The 16,225-nt window shown below is 27.5% G+C and overlaps 1 protein-coding gene across 1 annotated transcript in view; it reads right to left on the bottom strand.

The window, feature by feature from the left end:
* LOC149030442 (uncharacterized) overlaps window positions 1-16,225 on the bottom strand; it is a 194,043-nt gene that overhangs the window by 87,682 nt on the left and 90,136 nt on the right. The window contains exon 4 of the mRNA XM_089179141.1: window positions 2,565-2,696. Within this exon, the coding sequence (XP_089035267.1) occupies window positions 2,565-2,696 (132 nt within the window). The remainder of the gene's footprint in view (window positions 1-2,564; window positions 2,697-16,225) is intronic.

Here is a 16,225-nt window from a genome sequence, read left to right as displayed (position 1 = left end):
AAAGCAGATCTTTCCTCTCCATCTTTGAAAAAGGGAAAAAGATAGATAAAAAGATGAAACACGCAAGAGAGATAGAGATAGAGATAGAAAAAGATAAAAGAAAGAGAAAAAGAGAAAGGGAAAGAGAGAGACTACTGAAGGGATACTCCAAAGCAACGGATTCCAGCGGGCATTGGCGCTTTATTCGAAGTAACAAAGGCGGGAGGTACTTTCAAGAGGCAACGTGCCAGTTCCGATAAATAAGATAAGATTACGGATAAGGAATCCTGCCTCTCTAGTTATATATCCTCACGAAATCTACGGAAAATCACTAAGGCTTTTTCTAGGATTTTTGATGCTTCCAAGAAATCCTCTTAGGTCACTATGTTCACTCGAATCAAATCGAATAATTGAGATAACAAAAGTAACATCATTTCAAATAAAAAAAAAACATATATATATATATATACGAAATTAACTAATTATTATTATTATATAATTATTATAATATATTTAATATTATTATTATATATATATATATAATTAATAATTAATAAGTTATATGTATATATTATATTAAATATTATATATATATATATATATATTATATTATATATATAATATGTTATATATATATAATAATATATTATATATATAATATATATATATTATATATTATATATATAATATATATATATTATATATTATATATATATATATATATATATATATATTTATTATATATATTTATATTATATATTATCTATTATATACGAGAAATAGAAAAGAAATTATTATTTATTAATATTTTTAAAAATAAAATTATAAATTGAAATGTGTTTCAATATTGTAATTTAAATTAATTATTATACGATCATATAATTAAATGTACAAAATTACGATTAAAACCACGAGAGATTGTTTGAAATGTTTTCAACATTAACATAAATAGACATTTATTTATTATTTTTTTCTTTTTCAAAATAAAATTGAATTAACTGAAAAAAGTGTTGCTATAAGTTGAATGAAAACATCTCCACTCACAGTAAATATTTCAAATAAAAATTATTATAGTAATTATTTCAAAGAGACATTTTACATTTTTTCAAACGAAAAGACGAAACTAAAGTAAACAAAAAAAAAACAAAAAGAAAACCAAAAATACTTGTTTTTTTTTTTTACTGATAAATAAACAAGAACGAGAAAGGGTCAAAAATTGTAAAAAAAAAACTTACGTAGAAGTATAATAAATCCGATCGAAAGTAACACGCACTTTATTAACACGTGGAAAGTTACACATGCGGAAAGATGTACTTACGTTTGAATAAAAAAAAAAAATGAAAAAAAAAAATATACAAAAAAGAAAATAAAACGAAACGAGAGTAAATTTACCGAGAAAATTGCCGAGAAAAGATAGGAAGAACTAACGAGAGGGAAACCGTGAATGTAAATGAGTCGTGACGTCGTCTTCTTCGTCATCATCGTTGTCGTTGTCGTCGTGAGTATTATACTAAAGGTGGAGGGCTTTCAAAGGGCTACCTGAACACTTAGAATCGGACAAAGGGCGACCATGATGGTGAAAAAGCAAGGCTAAAGAGAACTTCAGATTTTTTAATATCCGCCTACTATGTTGGCAACTTGGAAACATGTATTAAAATGTTATGTAGACCTTTCCTTCCCCCTCATCCATTTCCCACACATCTAAAAACGCATATATCGTCTACTTTATATAAAATGAAAATATAATATCTTATGTTAGGATCTATCTTTTATATTTAATTAACCACAACTCGGATCGTATGTGTGAACTTTCTGAAATGTTTTTCTTCTCCTTTTTTTTAGTTTTATTTAACATATTGCAATTCTTTTCTTATTAAAGCCACAAAAATCTTTTTTTAATTTATTTTTATTTAATTTAAATATAAGTCATTTTTATAGAAATACTATTTTCATTTGATCGGTTACGATATAAATAGGTGTTTATATTTATTACGCGATATGCTTCAATTATTTTATTTTCAACTTCAAATTCGTGTTAGGTAATATTTAGTTAAAAATATAATATTAATTTTTTTCTTTGAAAAATAAAATGATACTTTCGTGATTACTATGTTAACAGTTAATCACTTTATACGTAATATTAAAGAAAAAAATTAATATTGATATAATCATTTTTTTTTGTGCGTATATGCAGTAACAACCGTTTTTTCATTTACGTTCACTTGTTTGATCAATAGTTTTTTATTAATCTCGAATTAAATAATTTACATCAATTGATTAAAACCTCATAATATTGCGTATTAATTTTTCATATACAATATATTAACCAATTTTATAAAATACTGATCCAATAAAAATAAATCTTTGATAATTATTTTTCATATGTTCGAAATTTATTCCACAATGCATTGTAATTTAAATTCTAACGCTGGTCTAATGTAAGTTAACTCGAGTGTTAACATTTATGCCAATTTCATTCATTCGATTTAACACCCGTGTTCGGTTTAATGGGTATACAAAAATATCGATAATTTAACTAATCGAATTTATATATATATAAAATAAAAGATCTTAAGATGACTTACCTAAGAGGGCCTGGAAGAGTCTGCTTTTGAAGATTCGGATGACACGTTCGATGGCTAATCGCAACGCCTTATCCTGAGGCCTCGTCAGCTTTGCGTGATAATCCTCAAGAAGCTCCAACGCCCTGTGGGCCTCTGAAAAATTATAAATGTCATATTTTTCTTAAAAAGATCTTTTTTAAGATGTACATTATTATACTTCTGTTGCTTTTTCTCTACTTTTACGTGTCTCCAAACGTTGGATTAAATTTTCATCCAAATTTTTTTCTCTTATTTCTTTTTCTTACTTTTCACCACCTCACCCACTCCCGTCTTACTTTTTATTTTCTAACTTTTTATTTTTTTACTTTTTTATTTCTATCATTTTCTTTTTTTTCTTTTCTACTCGAACGACTGCAGTCAAATTTTTGATTAATATATTATCTCTTTCTTTTTTACTTCTTCTTTCATCTTTACTGATTAAAAACACGTAAATACGAAATTTTGTTTGTTCTTTTTTAATATAAAATCCTCGTTAACGAATTACATGTCTTTTTTTTATTATTATTTGAAATATTCATTCGAAATTATAAATAAAATTTTCTTCTTTAAAAAAAACTGTGTATATGCAATGTTATACTCTCGACAAAAATTAATTCTCAACTATTGGCGTCAATGAAAGAAAAATGAAAACAAAAGATAAATATGGTAAATAAATAAATAAATCAATAAATAAAATGAAAGAAAAAGAATAACTTTTAATACCGATATGTTCCAACCAACGCGGTTGAAAAGAATTTTCCACATCAGCAGCACCGAGATGACGTTTTCGCTACAATTGAATGGATGTAATTCACTGGCTACAAATTTTCTCTCTCTCTCTCTTTCTCTCTCTCGTCACAGTCTATATCTTGTTCTCTTTTCAATAGTAGAATCTTAAAGAAATTCTGTCGTTTCTTGTAGAAAGAAGACGGACAATTCGATAAATTCTTTTTAAATCTTTTCTTTTTCATTTTCTTGTTCTTTTCTATCTTCATCTCTCTTTCTCTTCCTTCTTTATCGTTTTATTTTATCTTGTTAAAAGATAAATTGAAATTCAACGAATAAGGAAAAAAAAAAGAAAAAGATGAAAAAAATTGCAGACAGTACAGAGAGAACTTAATTTAATATTTTCAAGAGTAGAAATTCACATCAGAGTCAGTAGCAATTTGAAAAAGGTATTAATTAAAGCAACAACAAAAAAAGAGTATGATTCGATTAAATAAAATTCTAAAAAAGTTGTATACTTCGATTGTTGAAGAGATCATCTCTTGAGATTTCTTCTTTTTGTCAAACTAGATTTTTTTAATAAATCCTAGAGCTGTTCCTACCCTTCAGAGAAAGAGTGAGAGACAGAGAAACACTAACGTCTCGTATTTCTTGGCTGACTCACTTCAACAATGTGATGGTATTTCCTTTACAAAGCAAACATCATGGATAGAAGGAATAACGGAGGACAAAAGAAGGAATAGTGGGATTGCAGAAGCCGTAAAGAAGAGATAAGAACCGCCCTTTTTCGTGATTTTATTGTCGTCTCTAAGATCACGTATAAACCCGTGAAAACGGCTTTTAGTCTAGCGAAGACCGTCAGAGTCTTACTTTTAAATCATTTCTATTTATTTGGTTAGTTAATTATTTTTTTCTTATCTTTTTTACTTTAACTATCTTGTTCAATAAACGATTAATATAATAGATTTCTATGAACATATTTCGTAAAAAAAATAAATAATTATTTATTATCATTTTTAAATAAATTATCATTTTTTATAATAATAAATATAACTAATAATATAATAATAATAATTATTATTATTATTATTATTATATATTATTAAATATATTATTTATATATTATATATATTAATATATATTATTTGTATATTATAAAATATTTTATTTTATAAATAATTATTATTAATTGGCATTAGGAACTCGAAAGTTCATTAACGTATAATAATAATAAATAATTAAAATAATAAATATAATAATAATCATATTTTATTATAAATATTTCTAATTTTTCCCCATTAAATGATATAGAATTTATACTTTAAAATATAATTTAACAATATAAATATAATATATAATAAAAAAGAAAACTGACAATTTTTATTATTATTGGCAGTAATAATATATTGATCATTTATTACAAAATATTGATTGAAAATATTAGAAAAATTTGAAATGAAATTATTGTAAGATATTATTGATTATTTCAAAATTTATTTAGATTTTTATATTCTTTAATCTTACTTTCAAAATTCATGACGTGGTTATCGACCAATGTAACCAATGAAATATCGATTGTTCCCAGTTAGCCAACTCAAGCAGCCAACATCCTGTTCAATTCACAAGCCAAATCATATTTCATGAAGTGTAATGTTCAACCGGACGAAGCATAAAGCAAAGACAAACCATCATACTTGGCATAGTTTCGTCGTCGTTAAGAAGGTAAATTAAGATGGTGACCATTTCGAGGATATTATCATCGAAGGATAAAGGAGATTCCCTATGAGAACCTTATGGATATTCACATACATCTTTCTCATTCTACTATTCGCAGTAAGTCATGCGTATGATAATACAATTTAATGCTTATTGTCCTAAACAGCAATCAAGCAACTAGCAAAGCGTAACCAAATTGTTTCCACGCTGATAAATTGTCTTTCTAATTGTCTAAGAAAATTCTTTGTTATTAAATAGTTTACAACAAATTTTCTATAACACGGTTAATTTATCTATCGTGTCAAAACTATCGTGTTGAGAAAAATTTCACTAATTTCATAAAAAATCTTTAGAATGAAATTTTAATTATATGAAAACCGGTGTTATATAAGTTTTCGCAATTTTTTTTATCGTATTATTATAAAAAAGTATTATCGATTATATATATATATGTTCTTTAGCGTTTTAACTTAAAATTCATTTACACTTTTATATTTTGATGTTTTTTTTTCTCTTTTTTTCCTTTTGTTTAATTACTCGGAAAAGTTTTTCCTTCGTTGAAATTGTCTCGTTGGAAGAAAATTACGATAAAAACTATATCCGTAATATCTACGTTAGTTAGGGATGAGTTAAAGCTTGTTTTTCTTAGAAAAATAGGATAAAAGGGGTTGAAAAAAATTTCGAGGAGAAGAACAAACGGTGATCAATTTTCCTCCAAATTGGAAGATAAACGGAAACAATATCGTTTCGATTGTTGAAACGCAGAAGCGACTTTGCTTTACCTTTTTCTTCATTTTTCCGATCGGCAAAGCTCCATTATCCGATAACAATGATTACATCCTTTATAACCGATGTATCGAACGTTTAACGTCAAAACCTATAATAAATATTACCGATAATATGTACCAATGAAACAACGATGAAAGAATAGAAAGAAATAAAAAATATATATATGTATATACATTTACCCATGTATAACGAACGAGAGAAATATTTTCTACGTAACGTGTTTCTTTTCTTTTATTTTATATTTTTTCTTTACTTCATAAAAGCACTCGATTAAAATTGTGAAAAAGCTTATAACGTGGCTTTCTTTACTATCTTTTTCCACGATAAAATATGTTATAATTTTATTTATTTTTTTCTTTTTAAATAAAGAAAATACTTTCGCATTTAATGCAATTTTATCAAACGTATATATCTTTATTATATATTTAATTCTATTTAATAAATTTTTTGAAATCTTTATGAAAGTTAGAAGGTTGTTCAAAGTAAGATAAATATATGATGGTTACTATTTATTGAATTAGTAAAATTACTTTATTAAAGTTACAGACATTAATAAGAAAAAATTTTCAATACTTAAATAAATTATTAATATTATATTTATAATAGAATATTAATATTAATATGTAATCCTGATGTAACTCTAACGCACCTCATGAATCGTGACACTAAACTTTAACTTAGAAACTGTATGTTTCTCCATTTTATTTAATTACAATTATAATTATAAATATTATCTTATAATTGTTTCATTTTACAAACTTATTTTATTTATTATTTAACCCTAATTAAGAAAAAAAATTAATAAAAACAATCGATGATAAAATTTATTACTGAAATATCAAAGCCAATAACCTATTAGTAATAACGAACAAAATATGCTCATAAATTGGATCGTATATTTAAACAATAATGCTGATCAAATAAATAAAAGTGCTATGTAATCACCATTAGTATACTCCCGGATATGAGTTCACTCCACTCGACTCCAAGAAGGATTCCTCGAACGTTTGGAGAGATCGAAGGAAGGAAAAAGGATAAGAAAAAGGAAGAAAACTCGTTTCTTCGTATACCTTTCTCTCTTATGTTAGATTGTAAGTAGAAGAGCGAATGTTCTTTATCGTGTCGTAGAAAATGCAACGGATACGACCAAGGAGAATGCTTGCTTCTTCTTCTTCTTCTTCTTCTTTCACGATGTTTACGAACGTCGAAGTTTCTTTGACGTTTTCCCATTTACTACCACTTTTCTACTCGACCACCACGTTCAAGTCGAAAGGAATTTTTTATTTTTTATATTTTTCATTTTTTATTTTTTATTTTCTATTTGTTTTTTTTTCGTCCATTTAATAACCTCCATGATATACTCTTTATTATTTTCTTTCTTTTTCTCATTCTTTTTTTCATTCGCTTTGCGCTTATTTTTTTATTTAATTTTTTTTTTCTTTTTTTTCATTACCCAAATTACTTTAAATCGTAATTACGCTTGAAAATTTTCTATCATACACAACCGTCGTATTATTATTTTACGAGTGTACACTCGAAAACACACCTCGACGAATTATTTCAAGTTTCAACTGTTTAATCTCTTCAGAAACTCATAAGACATAAAGAAAGAGAAAGAGAAAGAGAAAGAGGGAGAGAAAGTTACGTTATTCAACGTAGTCTCTGTATGGCTCGTTGAACGATAAACTAAAGGATTAGTCATTGTAAAATAATAATAATAATAATTCATTTTACTTAAACTTGCCACTTTGCTCACACGAATATTACGGTTATTGCATTTTTTTATCTTTCTATGCATATGAATAAAGAAAAAAAAACGAAAGAAAGAGAATAAATACAATGGTAAAGATTGTATGGAATAAAAATTCAATTAGTTGTTGATAAACAAAAAAAAAAAGAAGAAGTAAAACGACGTTTAAAAATTTTAATAAATAACTCGTAACAAATTTTTTAGTAATCTGCCACCCTCAAAAAAATTAATAATATTTTCTAGGTTTATACGTATACATAAATACACATGTAGATTTTAATACTAACCCCGTAACAAACAGGATAGCTTTTTCAAAATATCGACACCCTATTTGGCACCGTTCGAATACCACATTTTTTATCCCTTCTTTCACATCGTCTAATATGAAAGTATAAGCGTTTCTCGACAATCAATAAAAATTCGTCGTAAACAACTAAAAAAAAAAAAAACAAATAAAATATAATAAAAGATTATTTTTTTATTTAAATGTATGAAAAAAATAATTGTCATACCATATCTAATTGGATCTTTTCAATTGTATACAACGATAAAGTTTTAATATTGCTTTTGAAACAGTAGTAGTGAAAACAATAATTTTATAATAATAATTTTATAATGCAAACACCAAAACTCCACTAAAAATACAATCCTCGCAACAATTTTTACAAAATATAACTCGTGAATTAGATATTGATAAAGTATATTGTCCTAACAAAACAATACCCGATAATAAATTGCATATTATCCTGACAGATAAGTTAAATAAAATTATTACAATATTTTTATCACATAATTATAACAAAATAATAAATTATTATAAAATTTGTATTATAATGTCAAATGCGTACAATTTTAAAAAACATAATAGCAAAGAAAATGTAGAAATACAATTCTTATGAAATAAATAACTAATTTATAACATCTACAAAAAAAAATATTAACCACAGTACCAGTTTGTAACTAACACATATATAAAACTTCAAAAGACTGTAATTCTCAATAATTACAGGACAATTAAACAATTTATATAAACCAAAAAAGAGCATAGTAGCAGCTAATGTATTCCAAAACGACAATACTGAAATAATAAAACAGATTTTAGATGAGTTTTCATTTGATTTAAGCACATGTGCATCATTTTCAAGTTTTTATAAACAAAAAATAATAACAACATTTCTGTTTATTTGTTCAATATTTTGTAAAAGCAAAAAAAAATGAATGATCAGTATATATTAAAATTCTTCTTTACAATCAGTATAAATAAATTTATATAAAAAATAACGATGAAACGTTAAAAAAAAAGAAAAGAAAAAATACTAACTAGCTTAACCAGCTATGACCTATTATGACGTATACCATACGTCGTGATGTTTCTGTCCCAAAACTGAAAGCGACGTATACTATACGTCCTACCAACACGCTGAGGCGCTGCTTGAGGGGTATCACCAGTCTAAAATTTTCAAAAAATCGATTTTTTTTGAAGCTTAAAGTGTACTTTAGATGTCTAAAAATAATATGCACTTGGTCCTGAAGCAAAAAAGATTTTAAACATGTCAAAATCTTGGTATTACCGAAGCGCTTCGAAGCAAAGTGTGAGAATGGGACACTGTAGCGCTGGTTAGCGCAAGGCACCGCCACCGTGAAGTTAGCGTCTAGGTCAAGTGGTTAAAATTTCAGTCCAATAATAATAATAATAATAATAATAATAATAATAATAATAATAATAATAATAATAATAATAATATTAACAATAATATTGTCAAAAATAATTATAAACAAAGAAAAAGATATAAGAATGGAAAAAAAATTATAATTATAAGATAAAAATGAAGATAAAAAAAAAGGAAGAAGAGAAGGAGGGGGGAGGAGAAGGTGATGAGAAAAAATAATAATAATAAGAAGAAGAAGGTGTTTTTCTGAGGTGCGAGAGACCCGTTGTGTTATGTAAGTCCCATAATTCAGCTGGTAATTAGCTCGCTTTAATTAGACGAACACAAGGGAGACACCCTTTAATTATTGCATACGAACTGTGTCAGCAGCACGCGCGCTAATGAACGACGAAAATAACGGGTGTAACGTTTCCTTTATCGTCATATCCTTTCGCTTTAAAGGAACTAGTAACAGAGGTGATAACCAGCCTGAGCTCCCTAAATTATGATCGCTTTCAACGAAGGCATATGCGTAACTGAACTTAAACTACGTTTAAGCCTCTTCAAAGTTACATTAATTTTCTCAATATCCAACCTGACACTTTTTCTCTCACTTTCTTTCTCTCTCTCTATTTCTCTCTTTCTCTTTCTTTTTCTGTCTCTTGGTTTCGATCGTTACTCTAATGCTTCCTGCTTTTATCGATACACTGAATAAGAGAGAAAAGGAAAGAAGAAAAAAAAATTTGAACGTGTTACTCTCTCATTAACGTGACAAAAGACAAAAAGAGTTAAAACGACAGAGAGACAGAGAGAGACAGAGAGAGAGAGAGAGAGAGGAAGAACGAGTAGAAATCGTGGAAATTGACTTTGAAACGATGGAAATGGTCTCGTCGAAGAAGTTGAAATTAAAATATGATTTTCCAATAGGTACTCACTGACTCTTTCTTCTCTCTTTCCATCTCGTTTCATCCATCCATTTATTTATGTCTCTTTCTCTCTCACTCTCTCTCTTACACACACACACACACACACACACACGCACACACAATTTTTCTATCAATCTCGTTTTCTCACTATTACACACACGTGTCCTATATCCATCCTTTATCCATTTATCCTACATGAAGGTTCACTTTCCCAGTGAGAGTGTAGTATTGCATTCACTAATATATACCTCTACCATCATCCACATATACAGTTTGCGTGTGCAACACATCCTCTCCAATTTATCCCACTTTTTTTTTACTCGCAACCCCTGACGCACCTCACTCACGTCGTATAGGTAACAAAGACACTATCGAAGCAGTTATAATTTAATGAACTTAATCCTCGTTTCGTTCTCACTACAAGCACGAACATTTTTTTTGATTCATTCAAACGACTTCTCGTACGTATAGTCACTTTTTATTTTATATATCAAATCGAATAAATACGTAATATTTGTCCTGCGTAATATTTATTTAATACACGTTTGTAGATACATATAAAGATACGTATATGTTCGTTCATACAAATGTTGGCATTTATTATTCTCGATAAGATTATTATTATAAAATTGATTCACAAATTTTTTTAACTATATACAGGATAAACTAATCTAATGTATCAATTTTTAAGCAAATTTATCAAACTACATATGGCAACATTATATTATATATATATATATATATATATATATATATATATATATATGTTAATTACTAAGAATTGTTATTTCAAACGTTTTATTATTTATATTAATAATATTTTTAATGGATCATTTCTTAAGCATACATGTACATTTAATACGCTTAATGACAAATTTGTTAAATCATATTAATTATTTTTATTGGCAATGTTTATTATTCCCATAATAAAAGTTTTATTAAAAATTATAATTGAAATATTATGAAAAATTAAAAATTATAAATATCGACAGTAATCAACTACACGAATTTTTTGTTTAATTCCAATAAGCTATTTGATTTTTTTTTCAAATAGATTGTTTCCAACTGGAGAGTATCCACCATCGACGAAAAAAAAAAAGGAAAAAAAAAATAGTTCGTCATTCGCTGCCGGCTAAATATTTTTGGTTTTTCGATATTTTTCGATTCTTTTATTTTTTCCCCCTCTCTTTTTTTTAGGCACTCAGTACATGTTACTTTGAGTAAAAATAAAAATCGTTTCATTTTCACCGATCGACGAATTCTGAGAAATACATATTCCAAATTTGGAATTGGTTTTTTTTCGAATATCCAAATGAATATATAACTTTAAGCACATTTGTTATTAAAAATATATGAAAAATTATGTTAGCTTGTATAACTGCTATTAAATTTTATGGATAGGAATTAAATTATGATATGGATACAGAGAATTATTATTCTAATGAACTATGACGTTTAGTACCTTGAGTAATTCAATATCGTATGCAACATGCATAACATATATACCATAAACTAGCGTTCTAATTATTCATCTTTAAATTATAATAAAATATAATATTTCTTTTTTTCGAATTAATTGATATAAGCGTTGTAAAATATATATAATTTCTCTCAAATTTATAATATAATAATACATTACGAATATTTATTCTTGAATTCAAAATAATAATCATCATTATTATTATATTATAAGATATTATAAAAAATAAAGAGAGAGAGAAAGAGAAAACAAAAAAAAGGATAGAGAATATTATTATAATGAATTATAAGAAAATTGGACACGATAAGCTTTTTGAAAAATCTTTTACATTCTCTTTGCCGTCTAGGTACGGTCTGTTAGCGTGATATGCTCTTATGTTAGACGTTTTATTTCACGGAAGAAGAGGACAAGTGCTTGCCAAGTAGAAAAAGACCGTTCTGTTGTTCACGAACGTGGTACTCTTCTACTGCCAAGTAATTCCACTAACGGTTTTCTTTCTCTTTTTCTTTTTTCTTTTTATCTTTCTCTTTCTATTTCTCTGATTCTCTTTTTCTTTCCTTACAAACCATTTTCTGGCAATGATCTTCCAATCGTTCTTTTTCCAACGAACCGAACCACTTTCATCTCACAAGTAAAACTCGAACGGATTCCTCTAATTTTAACCTACAGCTTTTCGAGCTTTCCGACACGTTTGAAAACAACGAAATTTTTATCTATTCGCATTTCAATTACGTACGATTTTTTTTTGTATAATATAATATTTATTTACAAATACAATTTGTAACTCGACTGGTAAACTTTTTTTTTCAAGCTATTTTCCATACGTGTTTAAAATGGGTTATTATCGATTACAATACTACCACCAATTCCATTATCACGCGATTTTATATAATATCCAAAAATTAGGACAAAATTAAATTTGTTATGTATTGTAAGTATATCTATGGATTTTCGAGATTTCAGCGAACCCGCGTAAAAAGGATTTTTATCGAATACGTTTCCAATTCCACTTTTACGCGTGTAAATTTTTGTATAATTAAAAACAAAACAAAAAATACAAACGAATAAAATGTTCTATTGAATTTACAGATTTTTGTGATTTCAAACACACCATTTAAAGAAATTTTTTATTTGTAGGAATCAAATTCTATTTACGAGCGATTTCTCGCATAATGAAACGCATAATGGAATTATTTATCGATTATGATTCCAATTCTATTTGAACGCAATTTACCATAAGAAAAATATTCCGTAACTTAGGAGAAACAAAATTTCTAACTAAACTAGGGCAATTACTGACAACTTGGATAATTTAGGTATCTAAGAACCGAAGTATACCTAATTCTATCTTGAAATACAGAATATTACTTGAATACTATTTGAGTTCTCTAATATTCAAAAAGACACACCCTTCCTCCCAAAAAAATGAAAAAATACAAGTCATTTACTTTACTATTGTTTTTCAACGATTGAAAAATAAGACAAAAAAATAAAAATATTTATTGATTAAAAATACTACGAATTAAACTATTCGTATAAACAAAAGAAACCTGAATATATTTAATTAAACTCACGTACCTAACCGAGTACTCTGATACTTAACCTAGAACAACTTTAATTTTAAACAACCATTTATAAATCACTGCATCGTACGCATATTAAATAGAATGAATTAAATAAATTAAACAAAAAAAATAAATAATTCTAAGTTTTCAAACAAACAAAAGAACGAAATCAACGTTAAAAGGAATACCAACATAAATAAATCGACTTAGAAAGAGTAACAGAAAGTAAAAAAAAAACTAAAACGTGAGAAAAAAAATTAGAAAAATAGCGTGAGAGACAGAGAGAGAGAAAGAGAAAGAAAGAAAGAGAAAGAGTGAGAGAGTAAATTCTCCAGAGGATTGCGAAACGTGTTTTAACGGTAACTAATTAATCTCTTTTCTGTCCACGACAGTTGGAATGACCCAGCAGGAGGCATACCAGGTTGTGTGTAGTTCACCAACCAACGTACCAATCTCTCTTGTACAGAGAGGTGAAAGAGTAGGAAGGTAGTAGAAGGTGGTAGGTGGTAGGTGGTAGGTGGTAGGTAGTAGGTGGTAGGTGGTAGGTGGTAGGTGGTAGGTGGTAGGTGGTAGGTGGTAGGTGGTAGGTGGTAGGTGGTAGGTGGTAGGTGGTAGGTGGTAGGTGGTAGGTGGTACTGTCAGACCGTAACGCGAAACCACGATAATCCCACGCGTTAGTTCGGCTTGTAGTGAAGCTCTTGTTCTCGATGATCAGAGGCCACCCTAAGAACAAGCTTTAACGAACGTCCTATCTACACCGAAACGATACAACCAGCAAAACCGTCATCCTAACTAACCAATTTTACCTCCATTCAGAATGACTTTCGATCGTTCGCTAATCAACGTTCAAATTTTTCTCCTCAACCACCACCTCCTCACACCCCCTTCTCTCTCTCTCTCTCTCTCTCTCTCTGTCTTCCTCTCTTTCCTTAACCACCCACGTTTTTTTGTTTCCTTTTTTCATTTCTTTTTGATAGATCGTAGAATGAAGGTTAACCGTTCGTACGTCGATTATTCGAAAATAGATTAAACGAAATGTCGAATAAATACGAATTGATTAAGTTAAAAGCTGGATATTTACTTATGTAAATATGTATATATGTGTATATAGATCATGTTTAACGAATTTATATATTTGAATATAATTATTCAATGTTTTACATAACGAGATTTCTATTCATTGGGTAAACATAATATATTAAATGAATTGTAAGTATTTAAATAGTAAAATATCAATATGTAATATAAGTGGTCAGTATTATACAGATTAATACAATAACAGTTGGTCGGGATGTAACTTGAATCAATATTTAACTACATTATAAATAATTAACAAATTATTATTTATACCTATGAGAATATATATTCATATTTACCGATAAAATATTTTGATAAATACTGAACAAATAGAAATGAATATATTTCGGCATGCTTTTGCTATTCATATTCTTTTTTTTATTTCTGTTAAAAAAGAGAATAGAAAGTAATCCACAATTTCATCTAGCCTTAATGTAAGATTCAAATATGCGCGCCCAAAGAATAATGATGACTAACAGGTTAAGACAAAAGAGGGATATGAAGCGTATCCGGGATATAGTATTTAGTCGAAAAAGATCAATCGATGAGCGCGGACGTATTAAGAGAAAGTTCCATTATTAAGTATAAATGTTATATCATTTGTAGAGTAAAAATAAAGTAATATTGAAACATTGTATTTAAATAATATAATATAAAAACCTTGCCGAACCCGCTGCAATTTTTCTTAATTTAAAAGGGAAAAATTAACAGTTTTTTAATTTTTTATGTACATACGTGACTTTGAGGTCACATATGTATGACATATACATTCCTTTATATGATCTTTCTTTTTATATCTTCGAAAATTCGTAATTCATTATTAATTCGTATTTAAATATTAATACATGTTGTTGGTTTCAGGTTACATAAATAATGCAAACATTTTCGAACAATATTGATTAAGAACGTTGTCCAATAAGTTCGTACGGTTTTTGCCATGTTATTTACACAGAAAAAAAATCTGCCGACGGATTTATTGGATAATTCAACATATTTAATAACTCATTATTATAATAGGAAAAAATATATGTGTATCTATATTTAAATATAATTTCTTGAAAAATAAAAATACATTTATAGATCATATTAGGATAAATGTAATAAAATAATGAATGATATGTAAACAAATAATTAATAATAATAAAATAGCAAATGTAATAAATAAAACAGCATAAACTTACGGTAACGCTCGAGAAGAACTGGTGACACGTAACAGCACATGCCGTTGTCACCGTGAACATGCGCATACATGTTTGTTAATTAACAATTTATCCTGGAGAATGCTCGTACACAGCACAACGTTTCTCCTTTAATCTTTATTTCTCTTCTTCACTTTTATCCTCTTCCTATGTTTTTGAACTAACTCTGATATACACTGAACACATTAGTTCGTTGGTTAGTTGTTATAACTTTCACGTAAGACAAGAATTCATATTGATATAAACAAAATCGGGGAATAATAAACACAACAAGAAACGTATATAGGTATAACTTCACGTTTCTTGTACGTACACTGATAAACAAACATATACACTAGACAATTTTAGATGGCATGTGTTTTCACAGACGAATCTTATTTATGATAACGTAAAGAAAATGATGAAAGTTAGGATAAATGAGAAAGGACAACTCTTTGTCTCTTCTTCTTCTTGCGTTCATTCTATCATCTTTTATTTTTACCAGAAACTATCCTATTTCCGTAAATATCTCAATACACTTTTGTCTATTATTTCCGTTAAATCTAAAACACATTGTCTTACTTAACAAAACTAAACTCAACTGACTTTACTTTATTTCACTTCCTATCTCGATAAAACTCGAATATTCGAGATAAACCGAACGAAATTCGACAGATCTATTGAATACTTTGAAAGATCTATCTACTTGATTCTAACTCACACACATATAACATAAATATTACACACGAATGGAAAATCTTCGATTGATGTGGGGCCATACAGTTTT

This window comes from Polistes dominula, unplaced genomic scaffold (assembly GCF_049000335.1).
Source record: "Polistes dominula isolate Pdom_NZ unplaced genomic scaffold, Pdom_raw_medaka contig_37, whole genome shotgun sequence".
Classification (NCBI taxonomy): domain Eukaryota; kingdom Metazoa; phylum Arthropoda; class Insecta; order Hymenoptera; family Vespidae; genus Polistes; species Polistes dominula.
The sequence above is the reverse complement of the archived record's forward strand: the minus strand, read 5'-3'. Positions and strand labels throughout refer to the sequence as shown.